At 47.6% G+C, this 25,061-nt stretch overlaps 1 protein-coding gene across 1 annotated transcript in view; it reads left to right on the top strand.

Moving 5' to 3' along the window:
- Positions 1-6,042: 6,042 nt before the first annotated feature.
- Positions 6,043-25,061, top strand: part of GAS7 (growth arrest specific 7) — a 92,016-nt gene continuing 72,997 nt past the window's right edge. Inside the window, exon 1 of the mRNA XM_014956967.1 lies at positions 6,043-6,110. Coding sequence (XP_014812453.1) covers positions 6,057-6,110 — 54 coding nt within the window. The 5' untranslated portion in view covers positions 6,043-6,056. The remainder of the gene's footprint in view (positions 6,111-25,061) is intronic.

Here is a 25,061-nt window from a genome sequence, read left to right as displayed (position 1 = left end):
GGAGCGGCGGCGGGGCCGGGGCCGGGGCCACGGGAGGGAGCCGTCCCGGGGCCCCGCGGTTGGTCGCTGGGCACGGCCCGGGGTGCCCCCGCCGGCGGCGCTTGTGGGCAGGGGGTGGCGGCGGTGCGGGGGGAGGGGCGCGGGGTTGCCCGCCGGCCTCGCTGTCGTGGACCCGGGCTCGGTATCGTCCCGGCCTGTGCCGAGGGCAGGGCGGGCGCCGCGACCGCCCCGGGGCCGGGGGGCGTCCGGTGTGTCCGGTGAGTGGACGCGGCGGCCGAAGGAGCCCGCCTGACCCCGCTGTCGCCGTGGAGCCGGGGCTGCGTGGCGACCAGCGAGCTCCTCCGGCCACGGGCGTTTTCACAGCGGCTGAACAGCAGCAGAAGTCAGTGGCTGAGGTGACACCACTTCTGTCAGTCCTGCGTCCTGCGGCGAGTTCCTCTCCCCTCTCCCTCCCATTTCCTTTCACTGAACGTCACTGGGCTTTACGGCGTGACAGCGGTAGCTGAGATGCACCCGGTCTGTTGCGCCAGTTCCCCAGCTGGCTGGAGGTACCTGGCTGCCCTGTGTGAGGCACTGCCCTGGGGAGCCCTGGCAGCGTTAGGGTCAGCTGCCCAGGCTCAAAGGTCATGGGCAGTCCATTGGGATGCTGAGAAGCTCCGTTAGTGTCAGTTGTTTTCAGGGCCCTGACAGCCAGGGCAACAGCCCACCTCAGGGCTGCTTGTTTCTGAACTTGATTATTACTTTCTCTCCTGTGCAAGCAAGACACAATGTGAGTGTAAAAGGTATGTCCACAAAGAGTGTCTTCACAATCTCTGCATTTCTGAAAATGAAATCTGAAACGTCTCATGCACCAAAGCAAGAACTTGCCGTGAGCCCATTGGTCCTTCCCTCGCTGACCATGCCCTGTTGTCATTTGGAACTTAACCTGGGATGTGGGTATGGAAATGGTCTCCCGAAGCTCTGTCCTTGCAGTGACTGGGCTGAAGTGATTAGCAGCACAACACTTCTCGAGTCAGCCTGTTTGTCCTCCAGGTTTCTAGGGGGAACCTGACAGCCTGCTTTGCTTACATGCGAGGCCGGCACCACCCACCCCAGGTTTTCCATGCAGACCCCCTGGGGAATTCAGAGTGGCAGGAGACACGGCCTGGGGCAGACCGGGCCCACCAGATGCATGCAGAGCAGCATCCTATGAGAAAAACGTTCTGTGCAAGAGGACATTTTGCCAAGCATTGCCTTTTTGTTTCTCTAGTCCAAATGAATTTTAAAATCTGTGACGAATTTCCATTGAGTTCCTGTTTTTCATTCTTACCTGGAAAGCCAGGAAAATAGAAACAAAATTTCCCCACTCAGTGCTACAGAAGTCAGGCCAGGCAGTTTTCCCAAGTGCCACTGAAGCACTTGGGAATTTTTGTTCGTTCAAGAATGTGGGAGTCCTTTTGTTTGTCAGTTTTGCCACCTACGAGATCATTTACTGAGATATGTGAATGATTGTGGTTTCACAAATTGCTAAATATTTACACATCTCTCTAGGAATTTAGGAATTGTTTGAGGCAAAACGTATCATGAGACAAACTCTGCTCAGCAAAGGCAGTGGGAAATCACTTCTGTGTACGCAATAACTTTGCTTTCATACCATCTCCCTCTTGGGAACACCTCTCTTCCTACTTAAGTCTGTGCAAGTTGCGCTCAGATCGGTGCCTGTGCTCCCCCAGGTGTGCCCTTCTGACACTTGGCTTGTGTACCACTGCAAGCTTTGCTGGAGACCAATTGCCCACACAGCCCAGCCTCCCTTCTCTTGAGCAAACCTTCAGAAAGAAGATAAGAAAGACAGCAGGCGCCGAGACGTGTACACTCTGGCATGTTTTCCAGAGGTGGTGCCTAATAAGGACTATGAGCCAGATTGAATAAATATGTCAAATAAGAGCTAATTAACCAATTTTATGGGACCACAGGTACTTGGCACACATTACAGTAGAGTAGATGTGTGAGAAGAAGATAGCTCTGTGTGTGTCTCTCTCATGGCTCTCTGCAGGTAAGCTTTCACTCCTGTGCAGGTGTGCAGCTAGCTGGCTCAGGGATCGGATCTAACTGAAAGACACCACAATAGAAATACTCTCCTTCTCCGTTCTCTGATTCAAGCCCCTGCCCAACCACATTGACACTGGAGCTGGTGTCAGGGAGGTAATGACAACGCACAACCAGATGGGGCCATGAACACGTTTCTCCTTCAAGTACCAACTACCACTTATGTTGGCTTTGGGTGGCCCTGGCCCTGCAGCTTTTGCTAAGCGTTATGTTCTGAGCTGAACTTAACCACATGCTGTTGGAGAAAGAGGAAGGTGTTCTTTATTCCTGTCCTGTGCCCTGCCATCACTTCCCCAGGCCTGGTACATAGCAGGTACCTGTGCTCCTCTCTCTGGAGCCCAGTCACTCACAGGACATCTTGGCTGCATTTTCTGCCACAGCAGTGGATGCACATGGCTCATGGCATTGTCCCCCCACATGGCGTCCCTGGGCCAGTGGGGTTTGCCCTGCATGACACACACCCTTCTTCCTCACAGCAGAGTTTGTCAGGAGCTACCAAAAGGAGATAGCCACCTTCTGAAGCCTTCGTAGCTTTAAGCCTGCCACTGCGTAGAGATAGGCAGGCTGGATTTTCTCATTCATACAACTTCACATTTACCAACACTGAGTCTCCTCTGACAGTGCTGCTCTAAAGCCTGCACCGAGTTTTGGTCCTGAGCTGAAATAGGCAAGTGAGAAAGGTATGAAGGACAGCAGCTGAGAGGAGTCTCCACCACCCTGGAGCCCATCTGCAATGTGCTGGTTCCTGCTGGGTGAAAGAGGAGAAATGACTGTTCCTGATGCAATCTCCAACTTGTGAGGAACTGTGCTGCGTCAGTAGCACCTGCATCTCCTCACAGGCAGCCGGGCTGCGAAGCTGCCAGCCCTGATCATCAGCTGCCATGTGGTGCTGGTTGGCTTATCCAGGGGCTGAGGAGGGAGCAAGCTCTTCCTCCTCCTGTGCATGCACGCTGAGTGGTAGCCCTTGGCTCTTGCAAAGAAAAATAGGTATCCATGGCTAGTGGTTAACCAGAACTGGTTTTAACGGCAAATGTGGAGTTGGACAGCTCTGAGAAAACCATGAAGGTAGCGTGTGGGAAACAAACTCCAGTCCTAGCGTCCTGACGGATTGCTGCCTTTCTGTCCAGAAAGCTCTCTTGCTAGCAAAATGTGTTTTCAATTCATTCATCACTGAAAATCAAGGAAAGACCAAAGCTGTAGTAAAGTAAATGTGGGGCAAGAGAGACACAGGGAGGTAAAGATGTTTGGCACCCATTGGCTCCTGCAAACCCTCAGTGGTGGGTTAGAAGAAAATCATGCTGACCGGAGGTTCCTGCTTATGGCAGTGATGGAAACAATGAGAGCTGGAGAAGGACTGGAAGAGTGTGTGATAGGGATAAACCAGAAACAAGTCGTTTCTGTGAGCAGTTGTCGTAGAGCAAAAGGGATAGCATAAACCAAACAAATATCAAAAGCAGAGACCACAGTGAGCAAGGGAGGGTGTTAGCTCTGTGATGCGGTTCCAGATGGGTTCCCCGAGGCCCAGCTGGTTGGCAGCAGTCAAGGAGGCTGCTGCAGCCTTGTTCAGAGAGTTCCTGAGTTGGAAAGGACCTATGGAGCTCAGCTAATTCAGGCTCCCTGGCCATGTCTGGTCGGGTTTTGAATATGTGCAAGGATGGAGGCTCCATAACCTTTCTGAGCAATCTGTTTGACTACCCCCCATTTTTTGTTACATTTAAAAGGCATTTCCTGTGTTTTAATATGTTTTATCCTTTCACTGGATATCACTGAGAACAGTCTGTCCCTGCTTTTATTACTTTCCCCCCCTAGGTTTTTATACACATTGATAACATCCCTCTTGAGCCTTTTTGTCTCGATGCTAAGCAGTCCGAGTTCTTTCAGCCTTTCCTTGTATGACAGATGCTCTGATCCCTTAATCATCATTGTGGCCCATTGCCGGACTCTTTCCAGCATGTCCTTGTCTTCCTTGTGCTGGGAAGCCAAGTATTGTTTCTTATACTGTTGTGCTCTTGGTGATAGTAGGTTAATGGAGAAACAGCCCCTCACCAATATTTCCTTAAGAATCCATTGACACCAGAGGAATCCAAAGGAGTGCTGCCAAATTCATATGGTTTTGCTTTGACTGAGCTTGGTCTGTGAGCAAGGAACACTCTTCTGCAAACTCAAGGGCTTGGGGAAGGAGGGATGTTCTTGCTTGTGATCCATATCCCCTTGTGTAGATATACCATCAGCTTCAACCTACGTGCCTCCTTTGGTGATTTACAGCTATGTCAGTCATGAGACCTGAAAGTCAGGAACTAACAGCTGCATCTTCTGACCATTTCCTCCCTCATGAGTACTTGTGTATTTTTGCCTGACATTTTGAGCAGAGCTATACAGGGATCCCCTGTACCACACTGTTAAGTCCCACATTAAGCAATGCTCCTTCCCAGCCTGGTGCAAAGAGAAATCTGTGTAGGTATGGGCGATAGGCAGTCCTTCAAGCCAGCACTGCCACAGCGAACACAGCTATGGAGCAGGTGGAATGTGGGGTGTGATACAGTGAGGGATTTCGGAGCAGCTGAAGGTAACAAGATGGCCAACTGCCTCCTCACTCCACCTGCATCAGAGATGCTCAGGATGATGATGTGTAGAGAGAGATCTGTGCAGCTCCACAACCTGAGAGCAACCGAGGACAAGTCTCGGGTGTTTCCCAGTGTGTCACAAGCTGTATTGGTGCAGGGCACCATAGGTGTCAAGAGGGTGAAGTGGTGTTAGACCTCTGGGGTAAGTACTCTGGGAGGTCCTTTGCACGGGACCCTCTGGGAAACACTGGATGTTGCGTCTGTCTTTTCTAAAGAAGTGATTTTCAAAGGGGTGGGGAGATGTGTCATTTAGTCACATTTGCAAGCGGTTTGTTTTAAAATCTATTTTGGGCGTTGCTTTTTGTATTTGTGGTTAGCTCGAAATCTCTTATATAAGCAGCAGCAGTAGCAACATATGCAAATTTGCTGAAAATTGTCAGCACTTTTTATAGCTTCAGTCATCCCACAGATGTAAGTCTCTGTATGAAGCACAGTGTGTGCTTCCAGCAGGGATGGAGGTGGCTCTGGAATCTGGCTGAGCAAGCTGGGCTGAGTAGGATGAGAGCTGCCACTGATCCTGTCTGTGCTTTCACAGCTCGATTTACTGGAACCGCGAGGTGCTTTGGAAGGGAAGAATCGCGTGGTTCTCCCTGGTGTTGGTGCACGTGCCACATCAGGCAGTGGTACACATTACTGCCACTGCTGCCTGATACTCGGGTGTAACTCATCTCATCCAGCCCGACCTGTGACATCTGCCATGCAAACACTGCAGCGTGCAAGCAGCTGAGCCTGGAGGTTGTGGCACGTTCAGCTGCAGGAGACATGGCACGGCATGAACTGCTTCATTCTCTGTGCCCAGGTATGCAGACAGAAAAAGGATGAAAGGAATTCATAGAAAGGATAATGCCTCTAATTTATTTTGTAATAGCAGAGAATGTGTAGACGATTTCTGTGCCAAGCTGTACCTTTTTGTAAGCTGATATGATCCAAGGAGATGTGGTGCTTAAGAAGAAACCAGAACCTGCCAGCTGATTAGCAAGTAGAATTCCATTTCATGGCAAAATTCAACTTCGGAACATCTATGTGAAACACTATTGTGATGAAACCTCTATTTTTAGAGAGAAAAAAAAGATATGGTTTATATTTATATATTATGGTTTATCTTTCTTCACATAAATGATGGAGCGTATTTTGACCAAGGAAAACCCCAAAACATTTTGTCAGAGATATCCAGCTAGCCCTAGAAATGGGCATTGCCCCCCCAGGGCTGCAAGGTGATGGCGGTGCTGTGTGCTGGCACCAGCAGCTGCTGGAGCTGCTCTTCTGCTGTCGCAGGAGCTACGTAACGTTTATTGTACATTTGGAAGAGAGGAGTTGTTGGTACCTATTGCAACAGAGCCTCTCCTGATGACCATACAAAGAAGAAGAAGAAGGTTGCATATGGTCGGTTCCTGGCTGGCTGTGAGTACCTGGGGCCTGGGCTCTTTGTCTGCACCCTCAGTACCTCCTGCATGCAGCAACAGTACTTTGCTTTCTTAGCAGGTTCTTCTACATCGTTGGAGTTTGTTCTCTCACACTCCTCTCTTGTTCCTCCATCTCACCAGTCAAAAATCAGCTCAATACAAAAAGTCACAGAGAGTAACAAGGACCGAGGGGATGTGTGATCATCTCAGGTACAAATGTCGCTGTTACCCCTGTGATTTTCTAAGGATACTCCGTGGAACAAGTAATGCTCTGATGTGCGGTCTTGTGTGATGGGAGAGGAATCTGGTCTTTAACCCAGTGTGACAAGGCTGTGGGTGCTGAATTCTGCTGTGGTTTTAGGGAGTGAGCATGAGTTGTGCTCAGGAAACATGTAGGGTGTTCAGCTTCTGATGCCACACGCAGTTAAGCTACTTGGCTGATCGAGTGCCAGGCTGGGACTGGTATCCCTGTCTCCTGCTGGCCCTGCCCAGGGTTGCCTGTGGCACCTCTGTGAGATTTCTGCTTTTCTGCTGCCCCTGGGAGATGGTGCTGGGGAGGAGCAGCCATGGCCAAAGAAGGGATTGTGTCTTCTTCAGGCACAGAAGGATGATTTTGATTCTCCCGGTGCAGGGGTGACCAAGGAGATTCACAAGGTGGGTGTTCTCTCAGGGGCAAGGATGGAGTTCTCAAAATTCAGTGCTCACAGCCACTGAGGCTGGTCTGCCTTGCGGGATTCAGCTGCAAACTTTTGTCCAAAGTGGGGCATTTGTGAGATAGGAGTGGTATTGCTTTGCATTCTAGTTTCAAAGTGTTGTTTTTTATATCTGTGACTTTCTGTAACTGTATCTTTTCAGACTTGAAACTTCTGGTCATTTGACTATTGACATTTCCGGAAAATGTGAACAAAATGAAATATTTTTTTTCTTATATTAAAAGGGTGAGGAAATTGTGTTTTGCTGCCAGAAGATCACTTTTCAATCGAGGTTTCTGAGGGATTTTAAAGCCCCAGAGGTATGTGAAGGAGATGATATGCTACAGTTCACAACCCCTCGCTCATAAGAATGACATCTATTGTGGATTGCCATCTATCAATAATTGTCTTGGACTGTTGAATTTATAGGTAGAATTTAAAAACTGAAGAGCAGTATAAATACCCAAAATTTATGAAAGGAAGGGTGTTACTGATGGGTGTGAGCTCTTCTGCCCTCTGCAGGAGTTGGGGTGTTGCAGATGCTGGGCTTGTGGATGCTGCACCTGTAGCAGGTGAGAACAATCACATTGGTGGCCTTGCAGAAATTGCAAAGGACAGAATTTTTAAAGATGTTTTTCTTTATCCTTAGCTAAAAGATTGAAAGGTGTTATGGGAGGCTTAATCTGGAAGGATCTCTTTCTGCCCATGGATTACAGAGTCCAGAAATGGTCTTGCTGCAGATGTCTGCCTTGTAGATGTTAAAGATTAAACAAGTTGCCGTGCACTTGCACGTTAAGGGTGGTTATTCAGCAACGATGAAAAATGTGGGTCATTTTAAGACTTTTTTGAAGATCACTTAGTTCCCTAAATAATTCCTTGTTCATTCTGTGCTCTGAATGGGGCACACTTCCTGATCACAGATATAGCAGTGATTTTGGCAGTGTTAGGCATGGGGTATTCTAGTCTCTCTTTCCAACTTGGGTGCAAAATTCACCTTCAATGTCTTGAATGTTGTGCTGCAAACACGTGCTGAATATATTAAATGGTACTTTATACTGAGTGTAGTTAAAAAGACACAGTGGGAAAAATTAAAGATGCCAGATACTCAGCATTTTCTAAAAACTGTCTTTACTTTGGTGTACAAAATGGAAAATTTAGCCCTGAAACCAAGACCAGAAGATTCTGGCAGATTTGGCAGGATTTGGTTTTCTCTACTTATTTCACTTTTACCAATGTGATAATAAATGACCATGTATAATTAACTAAGAATTTAAATAACTGGATTAAACCTTTTTTTTATTCTCCATGGTTTCTTATCTTCGATGGTTGCTTACGTCCCAAGGAACACTTTATTATCAGTAATGTACCCTGATTCTGCATTACCAGGGTCTTAAATCTCTGTGTTCAGGAACTCGTTTTCATTATTTCACTGACTACTGACATCAAGTGCAATCCCAAAGATTGGACATTCTTCTGTTTTGGAGAGGTCCCACAATAATGGGAGCAAGCATGTGGTGCTGCAGCATTGCAGATAGTATCTGTCTTGGAAATATTTACGATTGCTGCAGTTGTTTTCGCATGGCACAACTCGGGGTAGCAAGAGCGGCATTTCTCATGTTGTGGGTGTCCATGCTGACCACAGCATCGGGAGAGCTTGGGGAGCCAGCCTGGAGCCTGGCAGGCAGGCAGGCTAATTTGTGTCTTGAAATAGTTGACAGAAGGCACCGATATTTCTGTCTTTGATTTCTGACACTTCCAGGGAGCACTTGTTCTGTGCAGCTTTTTCAGAATGCAGTGCTTCCGGGCTGTGCCTCGCCTGCTGCGCACACACGGCAGATCTGCTGGAAGGCTCCCAAAGGCCTGGGGCCGTTGTGGTGGCTGCTCCCCATGGACACGTTTCCAGTAACAGAGCATGGCTCCAGGTTTACAGACAGGGAAGAAGGACCTGGGCAAGTCTGAAAGAAGCATAGTGGACTTGATGTTACCTGCTGTGCTTTGCATACTGTCATCAGTTTACATCAGTTTAAAGAGTCGTTGGCCGTATTTGATTACATTTCTCGCCCCCTTTTATTGGTATGATTCACTTAGAGTGCAGAACAGTGTAAAATCAAGGCTAACAGTTCAGCCACTGGTTTTCAAGAACAGGGTGCTTCATCAAGTGTTTGTCTTGAAAACTATAAGTATGCTTTAGCATAGTCAGAATTTTTTATGTCACTCCATTGTGTAAAATATTACCTATTAAGGGGACCTCATGTAAAGGGTTGTTATGTGGCAGGAACATACAGCTACAGCTTTGCATTGTCCGTGATGCAGGCTGAGCCTAAGCACATTGTGATGAGTCCAGCAAGAGCCCCTGGCATACCTGCCATACCAGCAAAAGTCCACTTTTGGCTGGTAAAACTTCCTTCGGCTGAGGGGGAGAGAAGACTCTACTCCATGGCCTGCGGAGTTGCCATTAGTACTCTGCCTGCCATGGCACCTTTTCTGTGCTCACTATGGTGACCGTGGAATAGCAGAGAAAGTTTTTTTGCTTATACTAGTAATTCATTTTTCCACATTATGCTACCAAAATAGCTTTTGTATTGCCCTAATACATCTGTGGTTTGCTTTTTTTTTTGCTGGCAAATTCCAGAAGGGAGATGCCATGGGTTACTCAGGAGCTACCACTGCAGTTTGTAGAACACATCTAGCAGTCAAACAGGCCAGTGTCTTTCAATATACACCTTTTTCAGCATTTATGAGAAGTTGTTGATATGGGCCACTTTGGAGTGAACTTGAGCTGACTGAATTTAGGTGAATTTCGTCACTGATCTTTGAACTCTTAGATGGGTGCAGAGCCAAAGGTCAAAGATCTTTCTTTGGCATTGTTTGAGATCTGTCTGGCACCTCTTCTTGCATTCATTGTTGGTGAGGGCAGACTGTTCTTGTGCCACAGATATTCCCACTGTGATGCTGGCAGCAAAAACCCTGCGGTCTTCCAGTGCTGCTCTAAGCACCGGGTTTATTTACTGCACAGATCTCCCAGGGCTTTCCCAGCCCTCTGCATCTCCGCTACTGCAGGGTCTATGCTAGGAATAAATTGACCTCAACAGTAACTGTTTTGTCCGTCATCACTTCATGTGCCCCTGTTGATCATTTTGTGCTTATTTCTTCTGCCCTGTCAGCTGTTTTTTCCATTGAGTTCAGTCAAAGTTAATTAAGAATAAGCCTTGTGAAGACCTGGGATGTTTGTGTCATAGGATGGATCAGGTCCGTGAGGAAGGCATGTGTGTGAGTTTTCTGTGCAGTGCTCGGCAGCAGGGGAGGCAGGTGGCTGAGGGGAAAGTGGAGAGGGTCAGCCCAGGCCAGAGCTGCGGGAGCTGCCACAGCAGGGGCTGTGACACCTTACAGAGAGAGCAGGAGCTCGCTCTGGGCTGGACACACAGTCTGGGGTTGTCAGGCCGCCCCATTAGCACTGGATCGCAGTCTCTGAAATGCCCTCTGACACTCAGCAAGTCCAGGAATTGGTAAAAAGGAGAAAGGGCATGAGAGTGAGGACAGAGCAGAGGCACATCACAATATAGTTATAATCCCAAGCTGCTCATTTTATCTTCCCATATTTGCCCCTGTCTTTTACTTGAAAGCCCTGCAAAATTTTCCCTTAACTTTCAGAGGCAGATCTGTTAGCAAAGAGTTAAGTTTGATCTCTTACTGAGCCTGCAGTGTGCCCTGGCATTTCAGCATGGCTCATGGCCTCTGTCAGCCTTCTCACACCCATTCAGCCAGAGACACAGTCAAGCACCCCCAACACTGTTGAGGAAAAATAGAGCAGTTGAATGGGGAGCATGGAAGGGGTTAAAATGAAGCATCTCCCCTCTCCTCAGAGCTCCCTCGATTGCCAAAGGACCAACTTTTATGGAAGATGGAGAGAAGGTGCAAAGATCTTTGAGCTGGTGGACATTGTTTGGGACATGAAAGATACATGTATATGTATGTAATATTTTGCATTTATCACTAGTGTAATTTGCTGTGATGTTACTTATTCATTGAAGACTTACTGAGGCTCTTCAGGCTTTTGCCTTACGTAAAAAAAAAATATGTTTAACTTGCACAACACACTTCTCACTCTCCTTTTCTTGAATTGCTTGAGGAGTGTGTGGCATTGTCAGGCCTTTGTGGTTGACTTTTGACTTGAGGAAGACTAACTCTTTTTGTTTCTGCTCCTTGCACTCTGGCTTATCTTTTTTTTTTTTACTTTACACAGTGGTTTTCTCTGTGCTTGACTGCTTCTTTTCTTCTGAAAGTCTTTACAGAAAGTTTATGTTTTCACATTCACAGAATCACAGAATCATATGGGGTTGGAAGGGATCTCTGGAGATCATTTAGTCCAACCCCCCTGCCAAAGCAGGTCCACCTAGAGCAGGTTGCACAGGAATACAATTCATGGTTATGATAGTTGGTCTAACAGAAGATATCAGCACTTACAAGAGTACCAGGCTCATACTACCATCATGGCAGTAACATTGCTATTGAGTGTATTCTGTCATTCTGCTTTTTTTTTCCTCTGGTAATCTGTAAGCACTTTCAGAATTTTCCTTTGGCTGGAACCTGCTTTGTCTTCCTCATCCTTTTTAATTCACTTATTTAGTACTTTATTCATGTTTCCCAAACAAAACCCCTGCAGTTACTGTGTGCCCAGTGCTCCTCCTTGGGCTACGTGCCACAAAGCCACTAAGCCAGACCTACAATGGTGCATGACAAGAGCAGTTTCAGTTGCTGCAAAAATGAGGCTTGGTTACAGGAGAGGCAGCACCAAGAGCTGGCAAGCTTTTAGTAGTGAGGGAGAAGGAATAATTACTATGGAGGAGTTTAGAGGAGAAAAATGGAGTGACATGAGTTTGCAAGGGGTGGCAGCAAATGAAGAATTAACACAGAATTTGATACTGGTACGGCAAAGTGCCATGCAGAAATTGCACAGAAGAGGAATGCTATTTCTGAGGAGTGGGCAAATGCTTAACTCAGAAAGGAAACTGGAATGATGAACGTAGTGTACTTTGCAGTCCCAGAGAAATGTGTGTGTTGTCTGTGGAATTCTGTTTAAGAATCCTGCTGAGGGCTGTGTGTGCAGCACATGGCCAAGCAGTTCCAGCCCTGCCCGTGTAATGAGCTGCCTGAGCAGCAGATTTTCTTCTCCTGTGCCAGCTGCTGTATAATAGGACTAATTCTTTACCTAAGGCCAAGTAATCACTCTCAATAGCAAGATTTAGAGGAGCGCCTGAACTTGTCTCATTGCGCTATGAACTGCTGATTATCACAGTGATAACTAGCACCAAGTGAAGACTGGGATTGAACCTCAGTCTGTTATGGGATGAAGAACATAACTTCAGGTATTTCCAAAAATAAATCATGTTTAAATTATCTGTGGGTCCCTTTTGGAAAATGATTTGAAATGAAACTGAGTCAGTGAGCTCCGGTGCCTAGCTCCAATCTCAGCTGCATTGTTTGCAGGACCCCGTCACTCCTGCTCCCTCCTCTGCTCTTGGCCAGCGTGATTTACCAAGGCTTAATATGGATCTTTAGTGAGGGACAAAGCTTTCCCCCAGTGCTGGCCAGAGTCATGATCGTGGGATCTAATTCAGCTCAGGGATGGAGCCATTGCAAATTCTTCTGATGTGGACTTTGCTGGCTGTGCTGGAAGTGGTGGGGAGGAGTGCTGGTGCCCATCACTACTGCCAGCACACTGCCATCCCCGTGGCCAGTGCTCTGCGATGGCCAATATGCGCCAGGCAGATGCTGCCCTCCTTGTCACTCTCAGAGAGAACAGGGCATCTTCCAACTTATCTCTGATTAATGATCCCCTGTTCGGGGATTTTGTCAGCTTTGAGGTGGCACCTGCCACTTCTCAGAAGGTGGACTCTATTGGAGCAGGACAGAAGGTTGTCTGGCAATGTTGAAGCCTCATGGGCAGGCAACCAACAGGTAAAGACCTGTTGTCCTCATGGTGAATTGGAGAAAGTGAATGCTGCAACTCTGGCTGCAAGTTTTTCCTTAAGTAGGTTGGAGAACTTGATCACAGAGCTCCAACCAGTGATGCCCAGCAAGTTCTTTATATTTCAGCCTTATAGGCTTGCACCCATGCACTATTCTTTCTGTGTGTCCAAGGGAGGACCACTCCAGTCTGATCTGGGAAGTACAGGGACTGCCACCTCCCCTGTGACCATGACCCAATGGCATGGTGTTCTCTAGGACCCCTTCTCTAGGCTAACAGCTGCTCAACCCATATCTTCTAGGCTGAAAGGCTGCTAGCTTGTGACCAAGTGCAGATCATTTCAGATGCACAGATCACCTGGTTGTATCATTTGCGTGGATGTCCCAGGGGAAGTTGCCGCAGGCTGGCAGCCTGCTGGCATGACCTGCAGCAGGTGGCACATCCCGGGACAGCCAGCATGGCCCAGGCAGCAGCCGGCCGCCACCACAGCCTCAGTGCCAGACAGCTCCTCTTGGGAAGGACTCTTCTGCTTCACCAGTTTTATGGCTCAGCTGACTTCAGTGGACTTTGCGTTAGGCTCAGAGCCCCCGCAGCCAAGGGCTCATATCTCATCTCCTGAGCTGTGGAGGGGCTTGTTCTAAGGGGCCACCTGGGCCCATGCACTGGGTCTCATGCTGGGCAGTGGCCCTGGGACTCTGCTCTTACAGCTGAAGGCAGAGACTTGTGACACAGGGAACAAAGCCGGCTGCGCTGAGTGGAGTGGCTTTTTGCTGGACAAGATATGGATCTCTGGAAATGTCTCTTTTGTGTCTCCAGGATCAGAAATGCACAAGCAGGAATGCCTGTAGTCCCCGTCTTACCACTGACTGTGTGTTCCTGCCTGATGCAGTGCTGTTAGAGCCACGTAGCTGAGCCTCCTCCTCCCCCTGGGCAAGGGCTGCTCCTCCGCTTGGTCCCACCACCGGGGTTGGGGCATGGTGCTGGTGAGGAGCAGCTCTGGACTGCCCGGCTGTTCCCAGCCCGCGTCGGCCCCTGCACCCAAGGAATCCCAGCATTCGTTTCCATGGTACGGGATCTGCTTTTGCTCTCACTGCTGGGGGATCCAATGTTTGCTTGTGGTTAGAGGGAAGAGAGTTGAAGGCCCCTTTCCCCCTCCCCTTGGGTGGGGAGGGTTTTGAGGAGGTTGATTTGACTTGCTGTGCTCAGGCCTTTCCCTCCCTGTGCTGGAATGGGATGTTTTCTCCTCACCACCAAGCGAGAGCCTCATGCAGTCTTCTGCGGCTTTTTTTCTCATCTCAGAGGCTTCATGCTTTAACCTCCGTGCAACGTCACCCTCTCTGACACACATCACATATGGAAGAATCAAAATCAAACTGAGTCATTAGTCCTTTTTTGAAAATAACTATGATGCTGGCTAATAACCTTTGCCTTGCTCTGTGTGGAGTCCTTGTGGGTTTTTCATGACTTACTCTAATGCTGCAGCTCCCAGCATCTCATGGTGGTGCCTGCCCAAGCTGCACACCCCTATCCCCACGGGGAAATGCAGCACTAGTATTGTCAGGACTATTTGGCTTGTTCATGGGTACTTCTCTTGACAGCAAATGTTTTTTAGATCGTGGTCTGTCACTGTCTCTTTGCTGAGGTGAGATGCAGCTTGAGGGGCAGACATCCCCCAGCTTCTTATGTCTTGAAATGCGCTGCAGTTAAAATCCTTAAAAAGACTCTTATTCTAACAAATAAGGTTACAGCTTGGACTCTGGTAGAGCTTGTATACCTAAGGTGTCTTATTCTGCTCCATGGGGAGCGTCAATTGCCTCTCTCTGTTGTGTAACGTGTTACTGCCTCAGTTACCTTATCGGAATATTTCAAAGGAGTAGAACTGAATTGTTGATCATTACAACCTAAGACACAATTTTTCCTCTGTTGTAAGCTTTTCCATTATTTATGATGTTGTTCTCCTTGAAAGCTTCAACATTTTATTCTCAAGGTGAGAAATTTATTTATAAATATGTAATTCCCCCCTTTTTCTTTAACGTTGACTCATTTTCTCCTCTATCTGCTAGGCTTCAGCTCCAGCGGTAGGAAGGCAATTTCTTCAACTGAAGGAGTTAAATATATCACCCCAGAAAAGAGCAAGCCAGATTTGAAAGCTGTTCCTGTAACACTAATTTTGATCTCAGCCCTGTTTCCTGTCTAAAGACTTTTCTCTTTTAGTGGAGATCATGAAATGTCACATTTATTATTTTTGCTCACAGCATGCTGAGAAAACGGCTTTCAGCTCCAGAGATTCCCTCTCTGAGGAACAACAACCACGAGTTGCAATGAGTGAAGTTGCAGTTCTCTATATTTTTAAACAGTGTTATCCTGAAGAACAGTAATATTAAGTGTGTTGCTGTAGTGTAGTAGGGTGTGATTAATTAGACACAGACTCAATACATTTAAGTGTGCAAGATGACTACTAGAGTCTGGCCAAAACCAGGGTAACCTCCCAGGTTTCCCTCAAATAAAGCAGGTACTGTTTTTCTGCAGCTGGGCAGGATTCACCAGGGAAATCCCCCCTGTAATCAGACCAATTTTTCTCACTGAATTGAGTCAATTACAGGAACCCAGGATGGACAGCCCAGAGCTCCTGTGGCAGGAGCACCACTGCACTGCTGGCACCCTCTGGAGTCAGGGTGGGAGACAGACACTTGTCTGTGGTGGTGGCACCTGTACAGATGTCACAGGCACACACAGGTTGCACTTATCCCAGGTTGTCTGTAAGCTTTTGCTGTTGAAGATCAGCAATGCACACAATATTTATGCCAGTATGAAGCATGTTTAGGCTACAACAGGTGAAGACCTATGGTGAGGGTGGAGAGCTGACCCGGTCTGGCCTCCCCTTCAATTCTCCTCTGTCTCTTCCACCCCATCTGCATTATGCAGTAGTCCTGGGATGCCCCTGTTGAACCTCTCACCATGAACCCCTCCAGCTCTCAGCAGCAGGCAACTCACTGTTTTCTCAGGGTGGCTTCTCTGCTGGGTGAGCTCACAGGGCCACTGAGCACTGGAGATGGTTCAAAGTGAACATCGAGAGTAGGGACAGGAGCAGGACCCTGCTGGGAGACACCTCAATGCCTGTCCCCATATTTTATCCTGGGACAGCAGCATATTTTATGCTGAGAGCAGCAGCTCTCCAGGGATGCTGAACATGTCCTTTGCCTCTTTGGGGCCAGGGTGGGGGGGTTGAAGCAGTTGAAGCACACAGATCACAAGGTGTTACAGATGGCACCAGAGCCAGACCTCCACCTGGTCACTAACATGTAGGGGACTGCTCAAGCAGGTTATCTCCACATCTGAGATGTCCAGCCATTTTCTACAGACAACATGAGATGCTGGTTTCTCCAAAGGGGACTGAGTGTAGATTTATGCTCAGCAGGAGCTGCCCAAAGCTCAACAGTGGGAAAGGGCAAGTCCTGGGTGTGGAATGAGCAAGGACTCCTCCTGGCAGCTGTGGTGCCTGACATGGTGCTGTGCAGGAGCGCTGTGCAGGTTCGTTGTCCACCACCTCGTTAAAAACTGCAGTGAGAGGAGGCCGTTAACCGCCACCGTCCTGAGCAGGTCAGCAGTTCGAACACAGGATGTGGGAATCGTGGCCTTGGTTCCCTTTTACTCTGCACGGAATTGAGCATGTTCTTCTCCATTCCTTAGTGAGCATGTGCCCTGTCCTCCTGTCCCCACGGGAACTCGGTCAATGGGAGAGCAAGCACGGGGAGTCCAGGCTGACGGCAGCTTTCGCATAAGCTTCAAGGATGGTTTCTGCTGGTCCAGTGTGGACAGGCAGACAGTCCTGGAGCAGAAAAACATGCAGACAGTGAAGAACAGGTTCATCCTTACTTTAGAGAGACAAAGCAGTCAGTTGGATTCCTTTGTAGCCAACTGAGGAAGAGGAACTTCTGAGGTCAAACTTTTAGGATGCTTTTTCAGATGTCCAGACTGAAGGAGCTGGATGCTCTGTTTCTCCCTGGTGATCAGAGAGCCCAACGGGCTCGGCCGCAGGCACTGGTGCTTGCTCAGGTGAAGTCTGCAGTGCCAAACAGAGGCAGGAGCATTGACAAGCTCTGCATATTCACATCCTTGCCCACTAAACAGGCTGTATGGCAGTCTCCACGAGGAGCTACATTGAAATGTAATTTTCATGTCTTGCCAAACTGTTCTTCCTATTGCTAACTCAGAGAGCAGGAGCCTGGGGGTGTTGTTATCAATCTGTAGTTTGAATTCAGCATCTGTTCTGCTTCATCCGGCTTCTTTCCTAGGCATGAGGCCAAGGCTGGTGTTTGGTGTCCAGGAGGAGGTGGGACCTGCCTGCAAACACAAGGCTGTGCTGGGCCTCTTCCATAAGCGAGGCTGTTGCAGCAGAAAAGGAAGGTGCAGATACAGTTTTTACAAGCCAGAAGATGGCCGTTGGGTTTGAATTAAAACAATGTTTGTAGAATTAAATGCTTTCTTTTCCCACCTATGTCTCTCTGAGCCCAACACAAGTATTCAGGCAGCTGGGTGCAGCCCCAGAGATGTCAAGGAGAGGTTGGCCTGTGGACTTTGCAGGAAGCTTTGGAAGGGAAGTGGTACAGACAGTGAGGTGCCCTGAGCAAGGCAAGCTCCTGACAGAGGTTACCTCTTAGGAGCATGGGGTTTGGATGTTTTCAAGAGGGTGTTTCATGACTCCTGGATTAGCTGTATTAAAAGTTGTGTTCTAGTTCTCTGTTTCTTCTGCTCTCCACAGGGTAGCAGCTTGTTAACAAGAAATTTATGACCCTTTATTGTTACATCAAGTCTAGATTAAAAATAGAATTCTACCTTTTCACCAAAACACATGAATTAAAAATCCTGTGGTCTTAAATCCCCTATTTAAGCAGTGGATATAAGTGGCAGACTCATCAGAACGTTCTTGCTTTGCCTAGGTTGAGTTTTTTTGCAGTCTCAGCCTTCAGAGTACCTCAGCTGCAAATACTACTGTGGTTCACATGCAAAGGTTCTCAGTGGTTCAAGTGGAGAGGGTTTACAGTCTAGGAATCATTTCTGTGTGCCTCGGAGGTAACGATGTCTGGGTAATTGGAAGTGAGAGCAGTGGCTGTGCCAGAAGCAGGAGGCGTGAGCACAGGACAGCGCCTTCGTTGGGCTGGGGGTGAAACAGCAGTTCCTGGTTCAGAAACTCTCGGTTGTTGGAAGCATGTATGTGCTACACTGCCTCAGCTCTGCCCGGCGTACTTAGTACCAACCCAAGGCCTTTGAGCTGAGAATCCTTTGAATAATATAGCACAGGCTTGGATCTGCGATCCGATCAACCTCTGTACGATTTTTATCAGGCCTTTTCAAAAACAGTGACCTCGCATCTCTGTCATGCAAGTGCATTCATTTTTCCTGACGTTTTTAAAGGCCCACTGGATCAGCCTAGAAGCTTGTCTGACTTTGTGATTGGAAAAGTCCTCTTCCATTTAGCTGATGGACAGAGAATTGTCTGAATTCAAGGGGAACATGGCTGATCTGGGAAGTGGTCAATGAGTAAAACTGAACCTAGGCCTTCCACCCCGCTTTGAAAACGGCCTGGTTTGTGTGTCGGTAGGGACACATTACTGGTTTTTCTGTGGTAGTTAAGTGACTTGTTGTTCTTCTTAAATATCAGGATCAAGGAGAGGTAAACCCTACATCACGGTGGTCTCCAGGGCCTTATTCGCAATTGCTGTCAGTCTAAATTGTTGCTTTTCCAACTGAGTCCATTACCCTCATAATAAATTTCCCCCCAGAGGACAGAAATGAGGTAGAGTTAAGCAATTTCTCAGTAATCACATAACTCAAGCATCAGAGGCCTGTGGAAGAAAATGATTTGTGATAATCTCATTAAAGACTGCATTCTGAATGCTGTCACAAAGATTACATAGTCCCCACCCCAGTTCTTCTCAACTTTCAGCTCTAAGTGTTGACCTTTTCTAAGTAGCATTTTCTTACATTAGATTTTATTTTTAATGCATGATGTCATACGTTAAATAATATTTCCATTTTCATATCAAGTGCATATATTCCAAGCCACCTCCGGGAATGTCAGCATAGTGTGATCTTCGAAAACAACTGCCCAGGATAAATATGTGTATGTCATATTATAGTCATAGGCTCATTCCTCTGCTCCGAGAAAGACTCAGTAATACCTACATCATTTCTTAAAAACAGTTAGCTGGTCTTTTCTTGAGGACATGAAGCTATACCTTGGCTTCAGTATCACCTTTATCTTGAACCTTCCTTTCTGCAATTAAAATCCATTTCTATCCCACCTATGATGGATTGGAAAATAAACTATCCTTTTTCTCTTTTCAGCAGCTTGGTGATGTATCTGAGACACTCCCTTCTCACTCATTCCTGCTCTATATTAAACAACTTCTCCTATTTCCTTTCAGGTCATATTTTCTAGCTCTCTGGTTTTTACTCTCTTTTGGACTAACCCAGTTTGTGTATGTCTTAAAGAGTGAAGCTCAAAACTTGACACGTCACTCCAGCTAACATCTGTACCAGGTCCATCTCTCTCAGGCTGCTCATCTGCCTTCCCTGTAGAACATTTGTCTCTAGTAAAGTGTACCACTGCTGACCCCTCTACGGCCCCTCTTCCACCTTGGGGCAAGTGTTCAGTCACATGCAGGTGGTCGGATTGGTTCAACAGATCTATCCATGACAAAATGATATAAGCTTTTAATTATATCCTTGTTGTCTGTCCAGGGTCCTTAAAAATTATTAAGTAATTCAGTCAATTATTTTTTTAGGAACTGGATTGTTCCACAACTCCGTTTCTTCTTTTCTTATTTCTCCAAGCTAGACACTATGGTTTGCCTTTTCTGTGTTAACAGAACTCTCTCTCTCTGATTTTCCATGAATTCTCTGAGATGACTAGCAATGGATCTGAGATTTATGAGCCAGTTCTTTAAAATTCTTAGGATGAGTTAACCAGTCTCAGTGTTCTCCAACTTATTCCTTCCCTATTGCAGGCTGAGATCTTAACCCTTTGTTGCTAGTATTAACAGTGACAGCTACTTGATCATGGGTGACTTTTTTACTAACAGATGACTTTTTGTTGAAAATACTAAACGTATCATCCCATCGTACCCATCATCCATGGGTAGCTGCTGCGACTACTTCCTTTACTTGGTCTTCCTCTTAATACTACTACATTTATAGAACATTTTCTGTTACTGTTAAGGCTTTTCTGCTGATTTTATCTACTTTTGTGCCTACAGTTCTGTACTTGTCTTAAGAGTAGCAGCTTATTTTTAATTTAAAAGCAATCTGCCACACTCGTCCAGACCTTCCTGTGGAGGGGGTCAAGGCAACCAGGCAGAGATGCTCTGGTCGTGCTCAGCACATCCTGCCCAAGCAGCCTCCAGAATTGTTGAGCCTGGCAGAGAAGGAGGATTTTGTTTTAGTAACATCTCAGTCCCCTTACGGAGTACAACGGCAGTCCCACACTTGGCATTTTTTGAGAAGGGACCCCTGGGAAAATGTTGCAAATGCAGGGAGTGCTGGTGTCCGCAGGGCAGGACATGCCTGCTGAGCCCAGCGGGAGACCTGTGTCCCAGCTGCAAGAGGGGAGGTGGCTTTTCTGCCCTGCCTCAAAGCCCTCAGTCCTCCCCATGCCACCTTGTCCCCCCAGCAGGGGTGGGGACATAGTCCCCACTTGCCATCACACCGGCCCCACTCCACACCAGCACCCACCCATGTCCCTCTGTCTGGCTGCCACGGCCTTGGCAAGTTGTGAGAACAGCCTTCTTCCCTAGCTTTTTTTTTTTTTGTTTGCTCATTTATTAAGAATTGTAGCAGCAGCAAAAATAAAAACTAAATATCATGTGTCTGTCTGAGTGTGCTTTGCTGCAGTTACAGGCAACAACAGTCACATTCCTGCCGCATGAGAGAGATTACGAGGGAGGGTGCAGGAATGTGCATCTGGCAGCACTTTGTATCTTGGCCATTTCATTGTTTTCTCTGCATCTGAAGTTTTGCTTGTGGAGGGACATTTAATCCAGGGAATACTAGGTTGGGGCTGCATAACAGATTTCCTCTGCAGGGAAACCTCCTTCGAGCAAAATTGAGGATGGTCAAAAAAAAAAAAAAGTCCCCATCCAGGCTGCCTGCAGAAGTAGCGAGGAGCTTTATTTGAGGATCCTGACCTATCACGGCAACAGGGGGAAGCAAATTTCATTTTAAACTGCAGGAAAATGTAGCTGTAATGTGCCAAAACATTAATAGCTTTGCTTAAGGCCTGGGGCCAGGAACAGAATCTGAATTAACTATTCCAATTTTATTTTAATTGCATAGATTTTGAGATAATATTTATAGTAAAAATATGTTATTAGAAATACAGATCATTAACATAAGGTTTCAGGGACCTGGTCCCAACCTTCTTCCTAAAAGAGAGAGGATATTTAAAGTCTTTTAAAAAGTAATTAAAGATAAATGCAGACAACTAACCCAGATTATTATTTGGACGATCTCAGAATATTCTTTCATTGACTTCTTGCGAGAAGGTGGATACATCAGCTCTGGAGGTCTGAACAGAAACTCTTCTGTGACGCTTTTACTTGCTTTTCTAACTTACAAATATGTTACTTGCTTGTTCCAAGATGTTTTTGTAAATAGCCATTTTTGGCAGATAACTGCAGCAGAAGTGGAGGTTGCTGTGCCTTAGCTTTGCTGTGTGTGCTTGTGTGTGCACATGAGAGAGAGTCTATCTAATTTAAGGGAGAATCCTTTCCTTCCTAAAAGAACAGACACTAATTATTAGTTGTTATGAGGTGATTTTTTTGTTTCTGGGAAGCTTCAGAACACAGCAGTGGAATCATGCTTGTAAAAAAACCATAGTGTTGTGTGAGAAATGAAGCAAGTAAAGGCATGTCCTGGCACAGCCCCCTTGTTGGTGCCGATGTTTATGAAGGTTCATTGCACAGGCACATTGTACCCCTGAGAGAAAAATTTTCTTTCACAGTGATTTGAATATTTTTCATTATTTCATTTTTACTCATAACAACTTCTTTTTGCCCCTTGTGCATTGCTGGAATGGAAAAGTGTCCCAGTTCCGTGTAAACCAGGAAAGCAAGTGAGTCTGTGGCCAGTAGCTCCTGTGATGGCACCACGTCCTCGTTGTCCCCGGCTGGAACGCTGCAGGTTTCTTTACCGCCTCTTCTTATTTCTGCTAGATTTCTGTTCAAGTTTTTTCCTATTTAAGCAGTTACTTTTTCGCATTTGTCTTCAGATGAAACACTGTGGCATTGTCTGGGGGTGGTCATGGCAGGAGAGGGTATGGCACATCCCCAGAGTGGATTGGGCCTCCCCTCCAGCCCTTCATGCCTGCATTTTGCAGCTCGCTGCAATGTCTTGTGAAATACCCAGCCCTGACTCTGCACCGATCCCACAGAGCCGTCACTGCGTCTGGGCCCTGTCTGGAGAGGGGGGACATGTTCCCGAGCATGGGCCAGTGTGGGGCTTGGTGTGGGGCTGGCGAGAGTGTGTTGTGTCAGCACACAGAGCACTGGGCAGGCTGAGTTCCCCTGCAGTGCACGGGCCAGAGGCCCCATATAAAAACATTTGGCGTTATTCCCAGATACTTCATTTCTCCAAAACCAGATGCACTCACAGGGCCCTAGGAGTGCAGAAGACAGCCCTGCTGCCCAGCTCTCTGCCTGCCCTCAAGGCTGCTGTGGCTTTTTCCATGGGGCACCTGAGGGAAAGGTTCAAATTTAGGTGGCTGGGGGAAGTTTATTATTTTAACTACTTCTAGCCATCTTTCCAGTGCAGAGCATCTGGAGCAAGCAGCATGCTCCCAGCTTCCCTGGGTGGCTCCTGGGCCTTTGACCATCTTGCTGGTGTGCCACGCTCTGCAGTCACTCAGTGGGGGAACTGTCCCCACAGTCATTTGAAACTGGAGACAAGCGGTGACACTGCAGCTGGTCTGACCTGGCCTTGTGACGCTCTGGGTGTATGGGGGTGACTCTTATAGTACAAGGTTTGCTCAACAATAGCCCTGTTGTCTCTGGCTGCCCAGGACAACAAAGCCCTTCAGAGCGCTTGACCCTGGTGTTCTGCCTTGTACCAGATGCTGATGTCAGAGACGGAGCGGCACGTCCCTCCTGAGTCGGGTGTGAGGAGGAGGGCTCCTGCCCAGGGCACATCCAGCCCACAGCTCTGGGAGTGCTGGTGCTGCCTCATCCCCAGGCTTTTACCTTCTTCTGCCCATTCCCACTCTACCAAGCCATGGTAGAGGTGGTAACTCTTGCATAGGGAAGTCTTAGGATCCAGGACAACCAGCTCATGGCAGCCTGTGGCAGAACTCCAGGTCTCAATTCCTATTGAAGGGAGGGGGCTGTGACTCAAGTAGCTTTGAGTCAAGCTTTGTCATATCATAGAATCACGGAATTGTTTTGGTTGAAAGAGACCTTTAAGATCATCAAGCCCAACCATTAACCTAACACTGTAAAATTACCACTAAACTATATCCCTCAGTGCCACATCTACCCGTCTTTTAAATACCTCCAGGGATGGTGACTCAACCCCTTCCCTGGGCAGCCATTCCAAGGCTTGATAACCCTTTCAGTGAGTACATTTTTTCTAATATCCATCCTAAACCTCCCCTGGTGCAACTTGAGCCCATTTCCTGGGAGGAGAGACCAATACCCCCCTGGCTACACCCTCCTTTCAGGGAGTTGTAGAGAGTGAGAAGGTCTCCCCTCCAGGCCTTGAGACCACAGCCTCACACCAGTTGCTGGTTCGCAGACCTCCTTGCACACACCAGCACGTGCACAGACACATACTGAAGACTCTTCCAGTGACTGGGTGTAGATACCATGTCTACCTGCCAGCCAAGCCGTGGAGCCTTTCACCTGACACACACAGACACACATGTTGTTGGCAGATGGGTCTCAGCCAACAACCAGAACTTATTGTCCCTATGGTAGTTGGCTTGGATCTCCTGGTCCCTCCAGTAGCAACTCAAAGACCCTCTGGTCTGTCCGGTATCTGGCCAAGACTTATGGCTGTTTCTATACCTGGCTAGTCCAGCTTGATATGCACCCACATGATACACCAGTACTCCAGTGTCCCTAGGACTTGTCCCTGCTGCAGTTGCTGGCACTAATTAAATCTCCATGCATGCACATACCTAAAGAATGGAGAGGCCTTTACCCAGGAAAAGAGTTAGAAATGGATTTTAATAAAAAGACAGGACAGGCTGCAGTGATCAAACTCGGGGCATGGACAGACAAATGTGATGACCAGCTTCCCATTTACACATGACTAGCTCCTTTCATCCCCTTAACCCTCTGTTTTCCCTCAATGTTTTCCTCCCCTCCTGCACCTTTGTTTCTTCCCCTAGCCATCCCTTGTCTTGTATAATTCCAAGATACTCTTTGCCTGCATCCCATAATGAGTCCCATACCCTTAGAGGCAGCATCAGTCTGTAAGATGATCTAGAGAGCCATTCCCTTGTGATGGTTTTCACCCCAGACAATGGGGCTGATTGCTTTCATCCACAGAGGAGGCTCCAGGCAGGGTGCTCTATGAGATTAAGTTATCAGTCTCAGTTACCCACCCATCATTGTCCCTCTGCGTTGCTGTTGCTGTTACTGTTCCTCTCTGCTCCATTGTGTGTGGAGTTGAGCCCTTCATCACAGCAATCTGCCCAGTTGACCACTCCTTGGCCAAACGCACATTTTCCTCTCCTCCTAAGCTCCACCTAACAGTGCCAGCTCCTTGCTGCTGCCCAGTGTGACTGCCTACAGCTTCTTTCCCATCCAGTCTCACTCTGGCCATCACATTTCCATGCAAAGCTCAGCTGGATAACACCAGCTGGGAAGAACTGCTCAAAGGGAATGGAACAGATTTGTCCACTAACTGACTTTTTGTCCATTCACACAGAAAGGAAAAACAGCCATGTATTTTCCTACAGGGTGATTCTTGAGCAACCTCTGAGTGAGTATATGTGCATTATATTTGCAGGAAGACACGTGTGTGTGTAGCTATGGTCACCATGTTCTAGACAGGCTTTCTTACTCAGAGCAGACACCACTCACATCTGGAGTTCAGGGTCTTCGGCTCCTGCTGTGAGGGTGGTACTTCACTTCCCCTTTCTTGGTTGCTAATTCAGTGCCAGGACTCAAATGTTAGGTAGTGCTAAATCCTGTCTCAGGGTAGCCCTCAAATGGCACTGAAAAGGGAGTGTTAGGAAAATGATGAGCTCACTTGGGAGCGTGCCAAGAGCTCCAGCAGAGAGAGGCGAGGA

This window comes from Calidris pugnax, unplaced genomic scaffold (genome assembly GCF_001431845.1).
Source record: "Calidris pugnax isolate Ruff unplaced genomic scaffold, ASM143184v1 scaffold304, whole genome shotgun sequence".
Lineage (NCBI taxonomy): Eukaryota > Metazoa > Chordata > Aves > Charadriiformes > Scolopacidae > Calidris > Calidris pugnax.
This window is presented reverse-complemented; position numbering and strand designations above follow the sequence as displayed.